Source organism: Hibiscus syriacus, unplaced genomic scaffold (assembly GCF_006381635.1).
Source record: "Hibiscus syriacus cultivar Baekdansim isolate YM2019G1 unplaced genomic scaffold, ASM638163v2 tig00112114_pilon, whole genome shotgun sequence".
NCBI lineage: Eukaryota > Viridiplantae > Streptophyta > Magnoliopsida > Malvales > Malvaceae > Hibiscus > Hibiscus syriacus.
The window spans coordinates 1,514,574-1,537,758 of NW_024063255.1; the positions used below are offsets into that span (position 1 = coordinate 1,514,574).

Genomic DNA, 23,185 nt, shown 5'->3' on the forward strand with positions numbered 1-23,185 from the left:
TTGAACATGAAAACTTGAGATCATAATGATCGAAAATATAACATCAAATATCGCCACAACCATTTTAAAAAAAGTAGTGTACCGTAATAACATCCAACAATCACATCATCATAGATCAACGTTATGGGATACATAGATATCGTTCCAAACACGAACACAAGTGTTATAAGAACTCAGAGGATATTGAATATTCAAAGTATATTGGATTTCACGTCTTCATATATATAATAATAGTGATGACATTAGTTAAATTCAATGGTCATTTTTTATTTAATTATGAGAGGTGTGATAAAAATAAGAAAGTTAAGTAAAATGGATAGAATTTAATTAATGGTGATTGTTTTTAACAAAAAAATCAATAGCCAAATAATAGGGGTTAAAAAAAGAAAAGTTGTAAATAATTTGAAAATCTAATTTGGAACATTTTGAAAGGTCAAATGCTATGGTGCTTTAATGGCTGAAGCTGTGATTTCTCATTGTTGTCCATATGTCATCCTAAATTACTATCCATGGTTGAATCATCTTCTCTATATATACATTAACTATAACACCAAAACAAAATCAAGGGTCAAATAAAAACAAATAAATTTGCAACCATGAAATCACTCACCGCCATTTTTCTTAATTCTCAACTCCTCCTCTTTTTCCTCCTCACCACCGCCTTCTTCTACCTCTTCTGCCCCACCGCCGCCATTGGAGTTAACTACGGCATGGTTGCAGATAACCTCCCTTCACCCGCGGATGTTGCCAACTTCATCAAAACGAAAACTATTTTCGACAGCGTAAAGATCTTCGACACCAACCCTACCGTTCTGCGAGCCTTTGCCAACACCAATATCACGATGACGGTCACGATCCCAAACGGGGAGATCCCCAATTTGAACAACGTAGGGGCGGCGACGGCATGGGTGAACACCAATATTAGACCTATCCATCCACAAACAAAGATCAAATTCATATCTGTAGGCAACGAAGTGGTGCTTCTTAATGATCCTGCTCACATTACTGGTCTTGTGCCAGCAATGAGGGCTCTTACAGGTGCATTGCGTGACGCTGGGCCTGAGTTTCAAGATATTAAGGTACGATGCATGTTTTCAGAGACATTCACAAAATTTTATATCAGAAGTGAATTTTTAAAATTTTAGGAAGAGTAAATTTATAAAATTAAAGGGACTGAAAATAAATTATCAATAAAAATATAAAGAAAAATCTAAAATATAATAATTTAAATTTTTCAAGAGAGATAATTGTTCTTAACGGTCCTCCTCTCCATCCCTACAATCTTCACGTTATTTTGTTAAGAAAATACATAAATAATTCTGAGTGATTAATTGCAAGAAACTTAGAAAGTTAATTGATTTATAGAATTTTTGATAAAAATAATCGCTGATATAGGTATTAGATCGAAGGATTTTGTGGGTTTAAACACGTTTAAACTTGTAGGTTCTAGATTGCTACAATTGGAGGGGTCTAAATGGTGAAATTTCAACTTTAACATTTGAAGTTAGCCATATGGTAAAACTTTATTTTGGCTCCCTAAAAATGATATAATTCCGATTTGGTCTTATTAAAAATTATAAGGTAAATTTATATTTGACTTTTCAAAAGTTCATAATTTTATTATGGATCCCTAAATAGTTTTGGATAAAGTACACTAGAAGTCACTAAATTATGCTCAAATGATCATATTGGTCACTACACTTGCAAAAGTCATAAGATGGTCATTAAATTTATTGAATTGTTACAAAATGGTCATTGCAATATTATAATAAGTGAAAAAATTTGATAAATTTAATGATCATTTTGTAACAATTTGATAAAACTTCAATGATAATTTTGTAGCAATTTGATAAACCTCAATGATCATTTTGTACAATTCAAAAATTTTAATGACCATTTTGTAGTTTTTGGAAGTTTAATGACAAAATTGATCATCTGAATATAGTTCAATGACTAAATAGTAATATTGCTCAGTAACCTCCAATATATTTTACCCAATCAAAATTTTGACTTTTCTGTGACCATAAGAACAATCGTACTAATCAGTTAAGATTCAACTAACAAATTAAGGATATTCTTGGTGTTATAAAAATAATATACACACATCTATATCTATATATAAATATATATATATATATAAATGTACAAAACCCATCATGATTCATCTTGTATTATTATACCAATAACTTGTTGGTCTAGTGGGATGAGACATTAGATATCCCTTAAACAAGGTTAATGGTACGAATTTCTCGTTTGTGAATGGAACAAATTGGTTTGATAGGATCACCCCATATTGGACATCTACAATACTCGATTCAGATTAATCGATTAATAAAATAGATATCAGTGATTATACAAAAAATCGTGTTCTTCTTATAACTATGGTTTTGATTTGCACTGTTTAATTGATCAGGTTACAACAGCACATGCCCTAAACATGTTCCAAGGTGTAACCGTTCCAAGTTTGGCCCGGTTCAGGGTCGACTATGCAAAGTCATTCTTTGAACCATTGCTCCTATACCTTCGAGAAACCAAATCACCACTCATGATCAACCCTTACCCATACTTCGAATTAAACGTGATGGAAAACAACGTGGACTACGCCGTTTTCAGGAAAACCCCTGGCGTCTTCGACCCTTTCAGTAAAAAAACATACAGCAATGCCTTCGATTCGCTTTTGGACAAGACGTTTTCGGCCATGTTGGCCGCCGGTTTCAAGGATGTCGACATCGTCATTGGCGAGACCGGTTGGCCTTCGTTGGGCGATCCTGGGAACTTCGCTGCTACCGTTGATAATGCGGCTTCTTACAATGGGCATTTGATCAGGAAAATCGTTTCCGGCATCGGGACGCCGTTGATGCCGAACAGGACGTTCGATGCTTACATTTTTGCATTGTTTAATGAGAATCAGAAACCAGGTCCTCTTGCTGAGAAGAACTGGGGATTGTTTCAACCAGATTACACACCCGTTTATGTTTCTGGAGCATTGCGCGATGGTCCTGCCCCTAGTCTTAACAATCCTAACTTCACGGTCGAACGCCGTCGTAGGGTCCCTCGAGTTAACAATCCTCAGGTATGATTATAAATTTATACATCAAAACAATGAAAATAAGGAAAATTGTGATTTAACCGGAATAGTGAATGATGTTAATCATTTGAACAATCTAATGACAATATAAAAGTTGAGGGAGCAAAATCAGAATTCTCCCTTTATGAACTGAAAGATTCCAGTAATTGTTCTCAATTTCCTCATTTGATGCAGCCTGCCATGCCTCAACCAGTACCAGCTGCGGCCAATGATAAGAAGTTCGTGTGCCGAAACCTGGAGTTCCCGATGACCAATTGCAGAAAAACTTGGATTTTGCCTGCAGCCAAGGAGCCGATTGCGGTCCGATTCAACCCGGTGCGATTTGTTCCAATCCGGCCACTGTCGCCTCTCGTGCTACATATGCCATGAACTCTTTCTTTAGGATTAGAGGTGTTGATACTGCCTGTGATTTTTCCGGCACCGGCCAAATCACGACAGTCAATCCAAGTAAGCAAAAATATTTATATATATAATCCGAAACCGTTATACTCTTAACGATAACGAATTTAAATTCAATATTCAATTATATTATTCAATTATAAAATTTTATTGTGGATTTATTCTTCGTGTAGGTTATGGCAACTGCCGTTATCCTTGAAGAATTGAATGAGATAACGGTACCTGTTAAGCAAAGGTTTTGCTGAGCTCAAAAAACTTTAGCTGTACAAAAGGATCAATTTATTTCGTAAAAAACTATTTTAAAAAGTGATTTTTTAATGTACTAAAAAAATTATGTTTTGAATATTTGATTGTTTTACAAAAGAAAATATTTTATTTTATTTTTTTTGAAAAATGTACATATTTTAAAAGAATAATATGTAACATTCAAATGTCATTTGTTTTAGTGACCCAAATTATATTTTTTTTATTGATTGAATTATTTTCTGTAAATAAATAAAAATGTAAAAAAATCATTTTTAAAAACTGTTTATTACGAAATAAAAAGATACAGACCATGTAATGTAATGCTGTGTATTCTTTGATGAAATGGCAACGTCTTTTGAAATAAAATTTTAATTTATGTTTTCATGGTTGAATTGTAGAGTAAAAAATATTTTAATATTATTTAAACAATTCGTGCATTTTTGAATTTTAAAATTGTCATTGTTGAAAGAATTTTATTTGAATATCATTTACGATTCAAATATAATAACATATATATGCTATATTACCTAATGTAATTATTTATCTCAAAAAATATTATAATAACGTGTAAGTAAGTAACTATGCAATTAGAGTAATATGAGAAGTCAAAATTATATTGTATATTCATTATTAATAATTAATTATATATAAACATTAAAAAATCCTAAACACAGCTTATCTCTTTCTTCATCTTTGGTTAATAGACGGCAATACTAACTTTGGTGTTGATCGTAGTCGTCGGTATTTTTTGTTTCTATTTTATTCTCTTATATAACATCTTTGTTTTTTCTTTTATGTATTTAGTCGTTTGACCATAGTTTTCGTTTATTTTTTTTCTCATAGTTGGATTTGATATCGTCACGACTCAGGACTGATCAAGATCACACTTATTTGTTATCATGTTGATCTTCCATACTTTGAACCATCTGATTGAATTTGGATACACGATTTGTGTCCGTGGATAGTTTTGATGTGCGGATCGACTCTAATTTACGATTTATTAGTGGTCTTTTAGTATCTTGATCACCTTTTGTGGTTTAGTTGTCGTTGCAGTCATATTTATTCATATCTACTTTTTGGTTATGTTTTTTAACCTTTTTTTATATGGTTCTTGTGTGATATTAAATTACTAGTTTCTTGTTTTCTTTATTATATGAAATGTCCTAATTATATGTTTAGTTTGTAGTTGTAAATCTTTATTGCAATTATGAATATTTCTATCTTTTTATTAAAACTAGCATCTTACAAATACATATATACATATATTAGTGTAAACTATCTATTTGATCACCTCACTTATTCTCGCATTTCTGTTTTGACCACTCAATTTTTTTTATAAAAAATATACTTAACGTTACATTTTGTTTATGTATTGGTCATATGCCATTAATTTTGGTTGTTGACTTAATAGAAATGATGATGTGACATGATATAATAATAAAAATTTTAGTCCTCAAAACTTACACATTCTATCAAATTGATTATAATTCAATAATTTTTACTATTTTAATTGGATAATTTAATAATAATTTGAAATAATTTATTAATGTTTTTGAGGACGTGCGTCTACTTCACGTCGTCGATTTCATCTTCCTTCGCAAATCACAACTTGAGTATAATTCCCGTTCTTTTTTGTTCAACTTCCATCATAGAAAACTCCCAACCAGAAATGCAGAACTTCCATCGCAAGAAACCCCCAAATTGTGAACACACCGTAATTGTTGCCCTACTAATTCTGGGCTACCACACATTGCATCCTACTAATTCTGAGAGTAGCCCATACGTCAAAACGTTAATCATAAATTACGATACATGATTTATTCATCTCTATATATACCACGCATAAACCCAAAACAAATTCAAACATCAAATACAATTTACAATCATAATAATTAGTATCACGAAGTCATGTTTTTTTGCTGGTATGTATTGTTTCGTGTTTTACTCTGCTGTAATAAGTGGCGGATGCACTAAGCCTCATAGGGGCTAAATGCATCCCATTATTTTGAAAAAATAGTTAAATTTAGCTTAATGTACTAAGGAAAAAAGAAAAAAATTACAATTTTTGCATACCTATTAATTTTAAGAAAAGAAAATTAAAATTTTGGACCTCTATTTTTAAATTTTTGGATTCGCCACTGGCTGTAATGTATTGTTGCCGTGGTGTAGCCGTCTGTTTTGGTGGGGTTAGAGTTTCTGGTTTTATCCTTGCTTTTTTTGGAGAGTAGCAGGTTTATTTTGTCGTTTCTTTTCTGATGTTGTTTGAGGTGTGTTTGATGGTATAGAGGTGTATTGTTGTCTGTTTGATCTGTGGGATTTGTTGTGGCTGCTGCTGCTAGTGTTGAAGCTTGGTCCCGGTTTATTCTGATTGGAATTTGGATAGTAGGTTTGTATTTTGTTGTAAGTTTTGGGTTGTCTGAATTGTATGTACTCTTTTATTCTATTTAAAATTAAGGAGTTTTAACGAAAAATTTACATACAATTTGAATTGGTCTACTCGTTACTCATTATTGATAAGTAACTTTTGTCTAAAAAAAATAAAAATCATAAAAATTTAAAATATAAAGGAATTTAAAATTTTAAAATATAAAGGAATTTAAAAATTTCAAAGGCGATTGCCTCCTCGTATTCCCTCGATCAATCCCTAATATCATACAAACTAACAACCAAAGACTCATATAACATAGTGTCAATTATTGAAAAGTGTCAATTATTGAAATGTGCTATTTGCACCATTAATTATCAATTATCTTATCAAAGTTTTTGACAGTTATGACCATATACTTAAATTTCATAATACCTATAGAAGATTCTTAGATTCACATATCATTCAATAGAAAGTTTGTGTCTCAAACTTCGGAAACATGCAAGAATATACCTTAGCAAATCAGATAATAATCAAATGCTCGAATTGAGTTGAAACACATAATTCATCAAGTTACTTAAAATTTTGCATATACATATTGAAATCAAATAACATAACCACTTATAGATTTGATTAAGACTACACTCACTAATTCAAACTTATATATTCTTCAAAATCCTAATATAAAGGGCAATAAAATAAATTAGTCCCAATATTTGTCTAAATTGTCATTTTGACATATATTCTTTTTTTTTGTAGTATTTAGCCTCAACATTTAATTTTTATTATCAAAATAGCCCTTTTGGATAGAAATTAATTGTTAGTGACTAGCATCCAGTCATGTTGTTGACACGGTATTTCCACGTGTGCTTAATGAGTGACGTGGCACATGACACATCATCACTTTGGGTGTGTGTTACATGACATGGCATCACTTTGAATAATGTAGACACAATATGTCATCAATTTAGTGACATGACAAATGTGACATCATGATCTTAGTGATGTGATATGTCATGTCATCACTTGATGATGTCGCCATATCAAGTCATCATTTTAGTGGCATGAATGTAACATGTCAACAATTAACATATGTGAAAATCAACGTTAATAATATGAGTTGATCGTTGTCAACTAATGAATAATTGGACGAGTTTGAAGCATAATAAATAGTTTGATGATCATTTTGTAACTTTTAATAGTTGAGAGACTCAACAAAAGCATTCTATAATGAAGGACAATTTGTAACTTTTAATAGTTAGATACTCAACAGAACAATATACTATAGTCGGGGAACCATTTGTGTACTTTACCCAAATTTTATAAATGTAATGAACCGTAGTTTATCTTCGATGCTATACAATAAACCAAAATCTGTATATAATTGATAATGTTTTTTAACATATATCACAATCTCTCTTTCTTAGTAGAAATTACAAAGGTCATTCTGACTCTTTCTATGGTCCACACATTGCATCCTACTAATTCTGGGCTACCACACATTGAATCCTACTAATTCTGAGAGTAGTCCATATGTCAAAAAGTTAATCATAAATTACGATACATGATTTATTCATCTCTATATATACCACGCATAAGCCCAAAACAAAATCAAACATCAAATACAATTTACAATCATAATAATTAGTATCATGAAGTCATTGAGCAGCGTTTCTTTTCTTCGCCTCGCCACCATCGTCTTCCACCTCATTTCCTTGGCTCAGGTCACTGAAGCCAATGGCAGCGACTCTGACCCTAATAAAAAGATGTTTTGTGTGCCGACCAATCAAGCTTCCGATGCTGATTTACTGAAAGCCTTGGATTGGGCATGCAGCCAAGGCATTGATTGCAGTCCGATTCAGCCGGGTGCCATTTGCGGTAACCCACCCACCATCAGGTCTCGTGCATCATTCGCCATGAATTCTTACTACCGGTCTAAAGGAGGCCTTCCTGGCGCTTGTGATTTCAGTGGCACTGCAACTCTCATCACCGAGGATCCAAGTAAGCTGAATTTGTTTGGTCAAATTTTTATTTTAGTCACTATACTATTTTTAAATTTGTTATTCAGTCTCTAAACTTTAATTTGCAATTATCTATGCAGGCTATGGAAATTGCAAATATGTTTGAAGAATTGGATCAGGGAAGATCAGTTATGACCTATGGCTCAAGAGTATGCTTTGCTATGAACAATTCCAAAAGTGGAGTGATTTAGTTCATATAAGTCACTTCCACATATTAATTTTTAATTTTATTAAAAAAACATCTTTCAAAATAATCGATGTTACAGTTAGAACTCTACTATAGTTTATGATTTTTTTCTATGAGCCGAGAAATAAATGTTGTAATTGTGCTCGAACCTATAATTTATAATAACAAAGAGAAATTTAGTTTATGATTTTTTATAATGTTGTAATTCTCTTTTGTTCTTGTTCTCGTCTTTTTCCCCTCTCTTACACATCTTTTTTCTCATCGAAGTTATTTTAAATTATATTTTTAAAAAAACACTTTTAAAAGTTCGTTTCTACGTTCCTTTCAAAAGTCATTTTTCAAAAACAATACTGATCTCTTTTCAAATTTTCGTTGTTACTATCACTTTCTTCTTGTTTACATAGGGTGATTTGTCATGATTATCTAATTTTTCACCAATGCTAGAATAACAATCAAAATCAATAATAGAATCAATTACATCTTTTCAACATACATTTTTACATCATCACAACTCTTTTCAACTACTATGAAATCGTTACACAAAATATTTTTTTCATCATTTTTTGTTCATTCTTTTCTTAAAATTAATTTAGTCACGAAAATTGTAAAATTAATAAAATATGTAAATATTGAAGATTAAATTATTTATTAAGTATATTTTATATTTATAATTTTATAGAGAGTGTAAATGTTCTAGAGTGATTTTATCAAAATTTAGGATGAACTATCCTACTGATCACTCAACTATGATTGTGTTTTTTATTTGATCATGAAAAATAAGTTTTTTTTTACTAAAATACTAACGTCCGTACGAAATTATTAATCATCTGACGTTAAATTACTAATGACGTTGATAATGTATCTTATTTAAATAATAAATAATTTTCAGCACTTAATATTTAAGCACTCCATCAAATGCTACCCTACTAAAGCACAAACGGAGCATACATTAAGGGGCTTAAAAGAGGATCATCAAATCACTTCATGTTTTCCTGGAGGGCACCAGAAAACCTATGTTCTTCATTTTAAACTTGAAGTATCAACATAAGATTTTCTCACCAGGATTAAATATAAAAATTAAACTAAAATCTAATGATCAAATTAGAATATGATTACAAAAATGTTACAACGATTGTTTCCATTAAAGCCCGTCTAGCTCAGTCGGTAGAGCGCAAGGCTCTTAACCTTGTGGTCGTGGGTTCGAGCCCCACGGTGGGCGTTTCTCTCTTTGCCATTTTCATTCACATTTATTGGTCAGTTCCTTTGCATATCCTTCACAGTTTTGGTTTTGTTTTAAAGATTGGGTCTTCTGTACTTGAGTTTTATAGTGTTTAACTTTAGTACTTCATTCCTGGACTAAATTTTGTTTTGCATCAAGTGGATGTGAAGTTGGAATGACTACCTATATATTGTAGAATGCTGTTTTCCAAGCACAGGAAACTGCAACTAATAGTTGTGGTGTCTGTTACGAATGCGATTGCGTTGTTGTTGTTTCCACTCTTAGTGCATCTCGGTTTAAAGTGTTCATATAAATATGTCGAAAAATTATGAAGACAGATTTTAAATACATCCTAATCATCATTTGTTTGATAAATTATATTAGTAAACGTTACAACGATTGTTTCCATCAAATCCCGTCTAGCTCAGTCGGTAGAGCGCAAGGCTCTTAACCTTGTGGTCGTGGGTTCGAGCCCCACGGTGGGCGTTTCCCTTTTTGCCATTTTCATTCACATTTATTGGTCAGTTCCTTTGCACATCCTTCACAGTTTTGGTTTTGTTTTAAAGTTTGGGTCTTCTTTACTTGAGTTTTATAGTGTTTAACTTTAGTACTACATTCCTGGACTAAATTTTGTTTTCATCAAGTGGATGTGAAATTGGAATGACTACCTATATTTGTAGAATGCTGTTTTCCAAGCACAGGAAACTGCAACTAATAGTTGTGGTGTCTGTTACGAATACGAATGCGATTGCGTTGTTGTTTCCACTGTTAGTGCATCTCGATTTAAAGTGTTCATATTAATATGTCGAAAAATTTTAAGTACATCAGAACATCATTAGTTTGAGGAGTCATATGGGAACTAGATCGACCACAGATAACATCCTACGGCTGTTTGAGGTGAAACGATGGAAGGATAATGTGTTTGAGGATTATATTGGTAGAATTTATAGATGTGAAGGACTACATTTGTTGAATTATTTTAAATTAAAATTAAATTGATTGAATTTTAAAATATGAAGGGCTAAAATTGTCATTATATCAATTAAATATAAGACAAATCATCAATTCCGGTCTGATGTGGACGATTAAAATGATAAATTTGTATAATATTAGTGAATTAATCGATAATTTTTTATTTAATGACAAAAATAGGAGCACAATCATAAATTATATTTGGTTTATGTTTGATTTGTGTTAGATCAGATCTAATTTGTATTTAATTTAGATCTACGAAAAATGATATTCAAATATAACGTTGAGTTAATACCGAATCAACTAATTCTAAGAGTAGCCCGTGTGTCAAAACATTGATCATAACTATCGTTCATGATTTATTCACCTCTATATATTTCGCTATAACCCAAGACAAAATCAAACATCAAATACAATTTGCCATCATAATAATCTATTATCATGAAGTCATTGAGCAACGCTTCGTTTCTTCTCCTCACCACTGTCGTCTTCCACCTCATCTCCTCTAATATCGTTAGCGCCGAACCTGTCGATAACGCAGATATGCTTTGTGTGCCAATTAATCAAGCTTCCGATGCTCTGCTATGCAGAAAGCTATGCAGAAAGCCTTAGATTAGGCATGCGGCCAAGGCATTGATTGTGGTTCGATTCGGCCGGGTGGCATTTGCAGTAACCCACCCTCCGATCCGCTTTTCACTCGTGCAGCATTCGCCATGCATTCTTACTACCGTTCTAAAGGAAGCGATTCCAACGCTTGTGATTTTACTGGCACAGCTAAACTCACCCTCAGAGACCCAAGTAAGCTGAAATTGTTTTGCTCAAATTTTGCTTTTAATCCCTATACTGGTTTAACATTTATATTCGGTCTCTAAACTTTAATTTGCCATAATTTATTCTCCAATTTTATATAATTTGGAGAATCAAAACCATAATTTGAATTTTTTTTTAAAAAAAAATCATCTTTTAGAGTTCAGAAATGAAATTTAACAATCCATTTTTTTCAATAAATCACACTATTGTTGGTAAAAAATTTAAAATTGTTCATCCGACTATTAATAATTTAGTATTAACCAATCCCATTAAAAAAGGTTAAAATATGCTTCAAGTTTCTATACTCATTATACATTTCAAATTTAGTATTCTTGTTTAATTTCTATATATTTCCCTCTTCTTTTAAATTTAACATAGATAAAATTCTTCTACTAGATTCCCTAATGCGAATTTAGAAATAAAAAAATATTAACTTAGCATCTATATAACCAAAAATTGATGTTGTAATGGACTGAATTTAATAAAAAGATTTTGACGTTGTTAATATTGGATTTGACTTTTTTAAAATTTTAAAAAGTAGAGAACTAAATTCCTAAAACAAGAACATGAATATTAAATTCCAAATAAAAATCAAAGACATTATTGTTTATTTCGGTTTTCAACGCAGGCTATGGCAATTGCAAATTTTAAATAATTGATGTTATAGTTATAAATAATTTCGAAAGTATATCAATTTAGTTTGTAAAAGTTATTTGCAAATGTTAATTATATTTTTTTTTTTTAATTATCTATTTAAATAATTGATGTTACAGTTATAACTAACTTTAGTCTATCTATGATTTTTCTTTTCTATAAACTAAGAAATAAATTTGTAATTGTCGAACCAATAATTTATATTAACAAAGCGATAATATGCCTAATATTCATTTTCAATCAAATTCGAATAAGATTAGATTAATCGGTTAATATATATTATATATTAAAAAGTAATTTTAATTATATTAATAATCATTTTTCTTTTAATTGTATGTAAATATAAATGAAATGTTTTAGAATATTTCTCACAATACTCAATTCATTTTGTAATGAGACAAATCAATTTCACGATGAAAATAAAGCAGTTAATAAGTTGAAATAAACAAAGTGAAATAATTCATTTTAATACAATTCTACTAAAGCACGAACAGAGGCATTAAGGCCTTATAAAGACGATTATTAACTCTTTCATAGTTTCTTTGAGGGCACCAGGAAACCTATGTTCTTCATTGAAACATGAAGTATCAATGTGTTAAATATGAAAATTAACTAAAATCTAATGATCAAATAGAATATGATTACAAAAACGTTACAACGATTGTTGTCATCAAAGCCCGTCTAGCTCAGTGGTAGAGCGCAAGGCTCTTAACCTTGTGGTCGTGGGTTCGAGCCCCACGGTGGCGTTTCTATTTTGCCTTTTCAATCACTTTTATTGGTCAGTTCCTTTGCATATCCTTCACAGTTTTGGTTTCGTTTTAAAGTTTGCTTCTTCTTTACTTGAGTTTTAAAGTGTTTAACTTTATTACCTTTTTTCGTGGACTTGGAAAAACTTGCATCAGTGGATGTGAAGTTGGAATGGCTATCTATACTTGTAGAATGCTGTTTTTGTCATTTGTTTTTTGTTTGTCATTGTTGAATGTAAGTATACCAATGGGACCTTGTACGATGGATATCATTGTATTTATTGTACATTGATTAGGGGTTCTTATCTATAGTCTAGACTTTCAGTCAGAAAATTGTAGATTTTGAAATTGATGTCATCAAGTTTCAGTTTATTCGAAGATAAATATTAGGTTTATATTATCAACAATCTTTAAAGTAAATGGTTAAAAATTCTCTATTGACTTGCTCAAAAAAAATATTATATCTATATTAATTTATCGGAGACATTATTCTATCTGAAATTAGAAATTTGATTCGATTTCGACCATGAAAGCCCTACTAGATGCATTTTGGGCTTTAGATTATCGAGCTATTGAGGCTTTTATCTCGTAAATATCTTGTTGAGAATTTGTGTCATTAAGGCCTGCGAACTTTCATGATCAAATATCCATTGAGGTCTAAAAATTATTTTATTTAGAAGCCAATATATGGGCCAATGTCCAATTACATAACCCAAATGCAACCAATTAAAAAGAAATCTTTAGAGTATGGGGTAAGTAAACAAATGGTCCTCCGACTATAGAGTGTGTATTGTTGAGTCTCTTAACTATTAAAAATTATAAAATGGTCCCTTTAACTGTAGAAAATAATTTTGTTGAGTCCCCCAACTATTAAAAGTTACAAATTTGTCACTTGACTATTCATACGTTCCAAACTCGTCAATTTTCGTTAAAAAATTAACGACCGTCTGAGTTGGACGTTAACCTGTTGACTCAACAAAACAACGCTATATAGTCAATGGACTAATTTTTATCATATCACAATCAACATGTTAACGTTCAGCTCATACGACCGTCATTTTTTTAATGAAAATGACGAGTTTGGAATATATGAATAGTAAGATGACAATTTTGTAACTTTTAATAGTCGAGAGACTCAACAAAGTAGTACCCTTAGTCGAGGATCATTTTGTAACTTTTAATTATCTCGAGACTCATAAAACAACTCCCTATAGTCAAGGAGCCATTTTTGTACTTTACCCTTGAATATAATTAAGCTCAAAATTATTTAGGATGTTACTATGGAAAAATCCTCCTTAAAAATTCATAGGGACAAATAAGGAAATAAATGATATAAAAGGTAAGATTTTAAACCAACCAATTGATAAGCAGTGGACCCAAATAGAAAACCGTAGAATTCTGGGGAGGATAAATAAAATCTCAAATAATCAATGCTAAGCCATTACTAGACTCATTTGGTTAATTATTTTTGTGATTACTTAATTTCTTCTTAAAAGAATGTGCATATACCATAAATGGCTTACCATATACAGTAAATCCTCTTATGTAATTAACCTTAAAAATATACGGTAAGTATTTGTTAAAAATTAATAATATTTCAAGATTTTTACTTCAATACCCTTGATGTATTAGTCCATTTCAATTTAAATCCAATATTTTACATTATTATTCTATTAAGTCCATCAAAATTGTTAATCCTTACAACACCAGCTTTCTCTTCCCCTTCCTTTAACTTGTTATCAATGTCCTAAACTATTTTATTCATGTACATACAACATAAGTTTTCTTTTTTTTGATAAATCAAATTTTATTATATAATTGGGTACATATACACATAAATTATACAAATTACTATAACGACAAAATTACCGTAACGTAATTAATACTATTCTAGTCCCCTACCTTGGAGCTTTCATAGAAATCCCCTTTTTAGGCATAATTGGGCCCAATTCTCAACCCAAATGAGGCCCAACACACTTCAAGGGTCCAATTAAGATCCTATATTGACCCAAGGCCACCTTAGATCAACTCTCGTATGCTGACTCGAAAATTTGGGTTGCTATGTTATTTCTCCCTTAAAACTCAACATCCATATAAACAAATTACTTGTGCAAGGAATGTGTCTCCTCTGCTCAGTTTTTAGGAGCAACGATCACCACTAACAGCGACCACTTTGCTAAGAATTTAAAAGAAGTTTGATCATCCATATAGAGTCACTGTGATGACTCTCTTACTTGGGCTGTATTTCATATATATGTACTCTTGGGTGAAGTTATGAAGATAAATTTATATTACCTGTTTTAACCTTGGACATATCTTTAATATACTCGGTATTTTGATGGTTTTCGTGTGGTCGTATTGGTTGTCGAACTGATTAATGATCATCTTCTATTCTTATAATATACATCACTATTTTTATCCGCACCTCGAAACCAAATAAACCATTGAAAGTGCCCATCGAGGACTGTTTTATTCTAAAGGAAATGTGGAAACAGAATTTATATGTCACAAAAGAGATCATTCTGAGTAACAATGGAGGATCATGGAACAGGGTAAGTAACAAAAACAACTAATATACTGTTTTATATTGTTGTTTATATGTAATCAAAGCATATGTTCTTGATGGTTACGAATCAAGCGATCTTAGTGATTAAGGGGTTTGTTGTTATCGCTTGATATCCCAGGTTTGAGCACTTTGTATGCCAAGAGTACAAGCCTTTAGTTGAACATGTCTCATGAAGATGTATGAATAACAGCTTTACGAGATATAATATCTAATATCTACACATAATACGTGACAGCCTGTTCGCCCATCATTGTTGTTGGAAGATCTATTTGTTTGCATTGCTTCTTATCTTCTTTCATCTTCTTCCTCTGTGTTGTCTTCTTTGCCTGATTTCTTTTGGCCTTCTTTGTTGAATAATCTTTTAGTGATCTTTCAATATGTTATCATTCATCATCAATCCATGTGCCTGTGAAATTTTCGCTTGTATTTTGTGAGGTTTGGAGATGTATAATTGTCTTCTTCATAGATACGCACGTCGTTGCTACTGATCAATCCTTTGGGATAGTGGTGATCTTTCAACCTGCAATTGTCAGATGAAGTTATCGCAAACCAATATGTGAATGTTCGTTTTGATAATCATAACTTTTTGCTCTGGAAACAGCAGATTACTCTGCTTATTTATAGTGCCTTTTCTAGATGAGTCCTTGTTTGTGCCTATTTATAGTGCAACAACCAGAACGATATAGGGATTCATCAATAAAAAAAAATCATAAGCATTAGCATTTCCAAACTCTTTCAGTGAAGGTGATGGCGAGTGCTGGAGAGCAACAAGCTAGCTCGAGTAGGAAAAGAAAAGTATCACCTCCACCCGATTTCAGGACGCAACACGCCAGCTTCAGTAGGGGTAGGAGAGTGTCTCCTCCACCCAATTTTAGGGAGTAGCTATCCAGCTCGAGCTAAGCAAGGAATCCGTCTCCTTCACCTTTTTGGGGAGCAATGGTCACCATTGATAGCGATCACTTTACGTATGATAAAACAAAAGAATCGTCAAAGGAGAGATCGGAAGAAACCAAGAGGTTCGGTTCGACATTTCGATAACACTGAACCTCGCTATAGTTGGTTGCTACCTGGTTGGTTGGGTTGCTACCAACTATAGCTAAATTCAGTGTTATCGAAATGTCGAACCAAACCTTCTGATTTCTTCTGATCTCGTCTTTGACAATTCTTTTCTCTTATCATTTGAAAAGTGACTGTTGTTAGTGGTGGCCGCTGCTCCGCAAAACCCAGAAAAGGAGAAACATTTCTTGCTCTACTCGAGCTGGAGATCTGCTCCCTAATATCGGGTGCCTCCCTATTATCGGGTGCAGGAGACACTCTCCTTCCCCTCCTGGAGTCAGGGTATTGCTCCCTAAAACTAGATGGTGGAGACTATTTCATTTTCCTGCTCGAGTTTGCTTGCTGCTCCCTAACACTCGCCATCGTCTTCACAGTGAAAGAGCCTGTAAAATTCTAATGCTTTTGGTTTTTTTTCCCCTGTTGGATGAATGCCTATATCGCTCTGGCTGTTGCACTTTAAATAGGCGCCAGAAGCATTGTATATTTTTCAATATTTGCTTTTTATTGGGACAAATAAGGAAATAAGTGAAATAAAAGGTAACATATTATACCAACCAATTTCTAAGCAGTGGACCCAAATAGAAAACCCTAGGGAGGATAAATAAAATCTCAAATAATCAATGCTAAGCCATTTTTAGACTCAATTGAGTGATTATTTTTCTTTCATTACTTAATTTTTTTTCTTGAAATAAGGTGCATATACCATAAATGGCTGACCATATACAATGAATACTCCATTGTAGTTATCCTAAAAAATAGATGGATCAACAATCAACAGTCAGTTGATCTAGTGGGATAAGACACAAAATTTCTTAAACAATGTTAAGAGTTTGAATTCTGACGTTTGATAATTAAACAAACTGAGTTGGAATGATCGCTTTAGCCTTTGAAATACTCAATTCGGATTAGTTGATTAATAAATTGGATATCAATGATTATACCAAAGAAATATATGGCAAGTATTTGTTGAAATTATAACAATTTAAAGGTTTTTACGTTAATACCCTTGATGTATTAGTGAATTTCAATTTAAATCCAATACTTTACGGTATCATTCTATTAACTTGTTATCAATGTCCTAAAATATTTGTTCAAGCAACATACATAATTTTATTCATGTGCGTAGAGCATAAATTTTCTTTTATTTTGATAAATCAAATTTAGTTATATCTAAAAAAACAAGGAAACTAGTTGTTATAAAAGAACTACTACTTTCCATTCCAACAGTAGAATCCATCCTAACCTGCATAATGGCATTTATATAAATTAAAAGACTTTATGAGACTTTAATTGGCAAAATGGCTGAGATAATGTAAGTGAAAATTTTTAATTCCTAATATAAGCTAACATGAAGATTATTTCCCCATCTAGGATGAATTAAACAATATCAACCTAAAGATGCCAGGTGTTTTAATAGCGTCTTCAAGTTAAATATGAAGATTCCACGACTACATGGTGTCTTCAGGCAAATTGAGAAGATTCCAGAAATGCACGGCGTTTTTAGACCAATAAAAAACCCTAAATCAAAAAATAATATGATAGATGTCTTACATGTGAAAATAATTTTTCCCACAACCCTATATAGGTGAGGAAGCCGCCTTTAATTGTGTTCTTTCCAAATGACATGCACATAATCAAATGTATACACAATAGATTAACCTTAAACATATTTATAAAAACAATGGTTATAATCATTACTCAGGCTGCATTCCCTACATACATGCATGCATATATATACATACATTACCACCAACTTCATAGACACAAACATCACTTCAAGAGTCATCCCTAAAAGTTATCCACGCACGAACGACAAAGCCTTCATTAGAATCGTAAACCAAATTGAGATAAAGATGAAAATTTAAGATATATTATATCAAATCATCTAGAATAAAATTATATGGGGACTATATAAATCTATTGGTAAATAGAAAACAATGAATCTTTTATATCAATTAGCATAGGCTTGTATCTCTTGCTTATATTGCCTAACCTGTTTACATTTATGAATTACAAATAATATAGTAGAGTATATGTGTATAACTAAATTTTTATAAATTCAACTTTGTAATTCTTTCATTCGTAATTAATAGCTTTAGCTTGTTTGAGGAGTATCTTCACAACAAGAGATCCAACATTCATACCAAAATACAATATTAATCACTTTAGTGGACATATGTATTCATAAGATCTTTATTTATGTATTTTAGTATGTAAATTCCATTATTACTGTACTAGTTTAATTTGTTTCAAATTGTCATGAAATTTCTATTTGCATAAATAATTTATAACTATTTGGTATTTTTTTATAATAACATAAATTTATACTGTGAAAAGAAAAGATTTTGAAGTTAGTGTTGTTTCGACAAGTCAATGCAGCATTTTAAGCTCATCTTATGGTGATCGAGTTTAGAGTGTTAACTCCTCCACCTGTAGCATCTTAAGCTCATCTTATGGTGATAGAGTTTAGAGTGTTAACCCTCCACCTGTAGCATCTGCTCATCTTATGGTGATAGAGTTTAGAGTGTTACACTCCACGTAATTCTAGGGAGCAACTCTCTAGCTCGAGTAGGACAAGGAATGTGTCTCCCCCGCCCAGTTTTTAGGAGCAGCGCGAGAAAGGCATCATCAAATAAAAGATCGGGAGAAACCAGGAGGTTCTATTCGGCATTTCGATATACAATTTCACTGCATTGCATCACTAATTTTTACCGCACCTCCAATCCAAATAAACAAATGAGAGTGCCCATCGAGGACTGACTTATTCTAAATGAAATGGGGAAACAAAATTTATGTCACAAAATAGATCGTTTTGAGTAACAGAGACAAGAACATAAAACAGGGTCAGTAACAAAAACAACTAATATACTGTTTCATATTGTTGTATATATGTAATCAAAACATATGTTCTTTATGGCTATGTAAAGATATGAAGCCATATTTCCCACAACAGAATCACATATGAAGAAGAAATAACAAAAAATTCTAAGGACAAACTTCCCGACCTCGTAAAAATAATAGGCTAGGGAAACACATAAGAATCTATATAGTGTAGTAGACTTTCCGGACCAAACAATTCCGAAGCTGTTCTCGTAAAACAATACTGTTACTTACCAACATGTAAAATATTGACGAGAAGCATAGGCATAGCTCCGCAGCTCGAGATAAGAAATGAAGATGTCTGAACAACAAAACACTGCATGTTATTGACTTAATGTGCCATAAGAACCGACCCTTCATTCCAAGGTCCGCACTTATTCACTATCAAGAAAAAGAATAGCTAAAAGAAAAGGCCGCAATACAATTCATCTCTCAAAAAAGGTAAAAAAATGAATTTCAATCTCCCAGTTCAAAAATCTGTACATGTCAGAGAGCCCTGAATGATGAGCGTCTTGCCCTGTCATGCTTCAATCTTCTGGTATTATCGATGTTTATGGGTTTCAGTAGCCGTTCTGCTTCTAATTCAGACTGAAGCGAAGGCTGCAGCCTCCTTAAATGCCCTTTGCACTGTTTATGACAAGAAGAAACATTGCCGCCAATAATATCGTGTTCAATAGGAGCAATCTGTCGTTGGTAGGGTGATTGCCACTTCGCTTGCAAATAAGCAAGAGATCTCCACGGAGGGAACGGCATTGAGTTTTGCTTGAGAGACGACCTAGCGGCTTCAACCATAAGTTGAAGCAATTGTTTCAACCGAGCCAAGGAGCCAACATAGACAACTGGTAGTGAATTCAGTATTTGATAGTAAGAATCAACTGCTCTAGCTATCTCAAAATGGCTTCGGAAGTCGATATCAATAATCAAACGCTCAGAACTCCCATTGTTGTAATTGACCACATCAATATACTCGTGATCACCTGCATATATATGTCACAAACTGGTTTTCTTAAAATTACTAATCTTACGGATTAACATATAAACTAAAACCGTTGCGGGAAGGAAACCCAGAAAGTTGCAAAATATCACTATTTTTACAGCTAGCAAAAAAAATTATTACGAACCATACATTCTAGACTAATTGAACAGAATCTTGAAACTCATTTCATCATGAATGGTATGGATAAACTCTGATACGGGCAACAAAGATACAGATGCAGCAGAACAATGAAATTTCCGCAACAAAGTCTCATGCCAGCGCACAAGCAAACATATGCAGGACAACTTGAAAGAAACAGCTCGATAAGAGTCCTATATTCTACCCCCTAGGCAACAACAAACTCGGGTATTTTAAATGATCCAGAGAAAATACTATATATGTATGTGTGCATCTATATGTATAATTTAGGATTCAGAAGCTACTGTTGTACCTCCTGGAACTTTGCCACAACGCTGCCACCTTGATACACACAGAGCAGCATCATAGCCAGAAAGCCTCAACAGCTTTACAAGATGATATCTAATGCAGCTCGCATTACATGGACCCGAACTCACAAAGTGGAGGTCTGTCTCAGCCATCGATAATACAAGCGAATGAACCACAGACAACAAGTCCAAATCATATTGACAGACCGAGTGCTTATGGTACTGCAACACAACAGAAAAGAACAAAATAATTAGACGGCAATAAAACTTAGTAAATGCTTTTGGTGGGAAAAGAAAGAGAGTTTAAAAGTACAAAGAATCAGCAAATTCCCATGCTTATTGATTCAAAAACAATACTCCGAACTATATAAAATGACACAAACACCAAATTCGGTTATTGTGTCCGACTAACTATATATATACATATAGGATTATAGGGTTTGATGTACTCTCGCATAATCTTCTTGATTATAATGAAATTCTTCTACTATATCGGTGTTTTTTCCCTTGTCAGTATTTTCCATGTAAATCTGTGTGTTCTTATCATTTTATTTCTTATTGCTTTGCAAGCTTTGCAATCGTTTAGTGTCGTTATCTGTAACAATATCGGACTGAGTTACATGAGCTCAGATGACAGTATCCGGAATTTATTCATTTAATTTAATCTAAAATACCATTCATCATTTGTGCTAATAAAAGAGGCAAATCACAATAACAATAACCATATCTGAATTATGAACAATAACAATAAGCATATCTGAATTATGAACAATAACAATAAGCATATCTGAATTATGAACAATAACAATATATAAAGGAGTCTCTAATGTTAAATAAAAAAATCTATAAAGCTTCATATTCATGTTCAATATCAAGGCTTTGTTTCATATTATGAATATATATCCCTTAATTCAGCTAGTTCTTTCACACAAATTATATACATAAAGAGAGAAGAAAATAACAATAAACCTCAAAACCCAATATGAAAAATCTAAAAAATATACAAATAATAAACTACAGAAAAGGAAACAAATATTTTAAAAGGGAAAATGGCTAAATACTAACGGGAATTTTATCAGCAAGGTGGATAAGATCGGAGAAACCCGACTCGCTGTCGCTGCTACACCAAGAATCGGCGCCGCCGCTACCACCGTTGTTTTCCAGGAAATCGCTAACCATCAAAGCCAAATCGTGTTCTCTTTCGTTGCTAAACCCCCACAAACCATTGTTATTCGAATTGATATCGTTGTTCCGATGATCCCCCGTTGATATCCATAAGCTGCACCCCGTCATCGTTCACCAACACACCTCCTCCGTCGTCCGATCACAATTTTCCCCGTTCCCTCCTTGCAATTTCAACACCAACCACCAAAAAGAACTCGAGAGGGGTCGTTCACGTAAGTTTGACTGAAAATGAGAAGATGGGGAAACTGCTCACGAAATTCGACGGAGACGAAGAGCATTTTATTTTTAATGGCGGAGATGTGAAATGACGGAAACGGGCTTGCGATTGTTTTGTTATTACAGATATGAACCTCGGTTGTTTTCTCAATATAAATAATATTTTTGTTGGATAACCAACATTTATTGTACTGTTAATAAGGTTTTGTTCATTTTGTTTTATTTATAGTAATATTTTTATATTATTTGAAAACAATTTAGATAATTTTGTAATCTATTAAAAATAGAAAATTTATAATATAATTAATTTTAGAGAATGATTTTTCGGATATTTTCATAATAAAATGTATTTTTATTCTAAAGAGGGTTCAAAACGTTTTTTTTAGAATTGAGTACGTAATTGGGGGTAGATTCATTGGAATTTCTTTTGGGGAATTTGTTTCTTAAATAAATTAATCTGTACTTTAATTAAAAATAAAAATTTATATTTTGGGACGAGACATTATGTCGATTATATAAGGTTATGAATTCGAGTTTTAAAGTTGTGAATGAAAAAAAAAGTCTAAAGAATTATCCTTATAACTAAAGACAAACCCATGATTTTCTTTTAAATGTACGAATTTAGGAAATTATATTAAAATTTTAGAGGTGTAAAATTTCAAAAGATATAAAATTATATCATCAATATAAAATACAAAAAAAATTATTTATAGGAATTTAAATTTTTTCGGGGGTGCGGTCATCTCTACATGTATGTATGTATATATATAATTATTTATGTAATCATGTATTTAGAAGTTTTTTTTTCCTATAACAAAAAAAAAAGTTTTGTTTTTTGATAACCAAGTCAAATTCAAAGTTTTGAATGTTTGAATACTAATAACTGATAAAGAATTGAATGTTTGAATACTTAACAATTGAAAAAGAAAAACACATTGAATCAGTCAAACTGATCCTTCTATAATATAATATAACTAACAAGTAATGAATGTTTAGCATGTGTAGTTAGTTGAGTAATAAAGGTAGATTTAAACTTAATGTTATTTTATATTTATAAAATGTTAATATTAAGATTATTTATTAGATTTTTTTATTGAATCTGTTTCTCACTTTAAATTATTCATCCAATTTATGATAAAACAAATCTCATTCG

The 23,185-nt window shown here is 32.0% G+C and overlaps 3 protein-coding genes and 3 non-coding genes across 7 annotated transcripts; 5 read left to right on the forward strand and 1 right to left on the reverse strand.

Moving 5' to 3' along the window:
- The first annotated feature begins 567 nt into the window (after nt 1-567).
- On the forward strand, nt 568-3,763 carry LOC120174577 (glucan endo-1,3-beta-glucosidase-like). Of its 2 annotated transcripts, XM_039181376.1 has the most exons (4): nt 568-1,079; nt 2,414-3,044; nt 3,308-3,535; nt 3,661-3,763. In XM_039181376.1, exons 1-4 carry the CDS (start codon nt 597-599, stop codon nt 3,684-3,686), a joined length of 1,368 nt encoding a protein of 455 aa, XP_039037307.1. In that variant the 5' UTR covers nt 568-596; the 3' UTR covers nt 3,687-3,763. The 2 variants fall into 2 exon arrangements, with proteins under 2 accessions (XP_039037307.1, XP_039037306.1); XM_039181375.1 differs by lacking the exon at nt 3,661-3,763 and having other exon boundaries at nt 2,414-3,073; nt 3,263-3,470.
- A 3,966-nt stretch (nt 3,764-7,729) lies between these two features.
- On the forward strand, nt 7,730-8,283 carry LOC120174578 (major pollen allergen Ole e 10-like). Its single transcript, XM_039181377.1, has 2 exons — nt 7,730-8,099; nt 8,200-8,283. The coding sequence occupies exons 1-2, from the start codon at nt 7,751-7,753 to the stop codon at nt 8,223-8,225; spliced, it is 375 nt and encodes a 124-aa protein (XP_039037308.1). The 5' UTR covers nt 7,730-7,750; the 3' UTR covers nt 8,226-8,283.
- Nucleotides 8,284-9,452: 1,169 nt separating this feature from the next.
- Nucleotides 9,453-9,525, forward strand: TRNAK-CUU. The gene has a single exon. It is a non-coding gene; the product is annotated as a tRNA-Lys (tRNA).
- Nucleotides 9,526-9,938: 413 nt separating this feature from the next.
- On the forward strand, nt 9,939-10,011 carry TRNAK-CUU. The gene has a single exon. It is a non-coding gene; the product is annotated as a tRNA-Lys (tRNA).
- Nucleotides 10,012-12,636: 2,625 nt separating this feature from the next.
- TRNAK-CUU lies at nt 12,637-12,709 on the forward strand. Its single transcript has one exon. It is a non-coding gene; the product is annotated as a tRNA-Lys (tRNA).
- Nucleotides 12,710-19,315: 6,606 nt separating this feature from the next.
- On the reverse strand, nt 19,316-22,062 carry LOC120174718. The gene is made up of 3 exons (XM_039181487.1): nt 21,697-22,062; nt 20,637-20,853; nt 19,316-20,186 (listed from the first exon to the last, which is right to left on the reverse strand). Exons 1-3 carry the CDS (start codon nt 21,922-21,924, stop codon nt 19,696-19,698), a joined length of 936 nt encoding a protein of 311 aa, XP_039037418.1. The 5' UTR covers nt 21,925-22,062; the 3' UTR covers nt 19,316-19,695.
- Between the last annotated feature and the right edge of the window lie 1,123 nt (nt 22,063-23,185).

Excerpts from the sequence above, each read along its gene's own strand:
- LOC120174577 (XM_039181376.1), top strand. The coding sequence starts at position 597 with ATGAAATCACTCACCGCCATTTTTCTTAATTCTCAACTCCTCCTCTTT. Across the intron at positions 1,080-2,413 it reads CTGAGTTTCAAGATATTAAG|GTTACAACAGCACATGCCCT; the intron begins GTACGATGCATG and ends TTAATTGATCAG. Across the intron at positions 3,045-3,307 it reads CTTCACGGTCGAACGCCGTC|TTCGTGTGCCGAAACCTGGA; the intron begins GTAGGGTCCCTC and ends AATGATAAGAAG.
- LOC120174578 (XM_039181377.1), top strand. The coding sequence starts at position 7,751 with ATGAAGTCATTGAGCAGCGTTTCTTTTCTTCGCCTCGCCACCATCGTC. Across the intron at positions 8,100-8,199 it reads TCTCATCACCGAGGATCCAA|GCTATGGAAATTGCAAATAT; the intron begins GTAAGCTGAATT and ends TTATCTATGCAG.
- LOC120174718 (XM_039181487.1), bottom strand. The coding sequence starts at position 21,924 with ATGACGGGGTGCAGCTTATGGATATCAACGGGGGATCATCGGAACAAC. Across the intron at positions 20,854-21,696 it reads ACCTTGCTGATAAAATTCCC|TACCATAAGCACTCGGTCTG; the intron begins GTTAGTATTTAG and ends GTTGTGTTGCAG. Across the intron at positions 20,187-20,636 it reads TTGTGGCAAAGTTCCAGGAG|GTGATCACGAGTATATTGAT; the intron begins GTACAACAGTAG and ends ATATATATGCAG.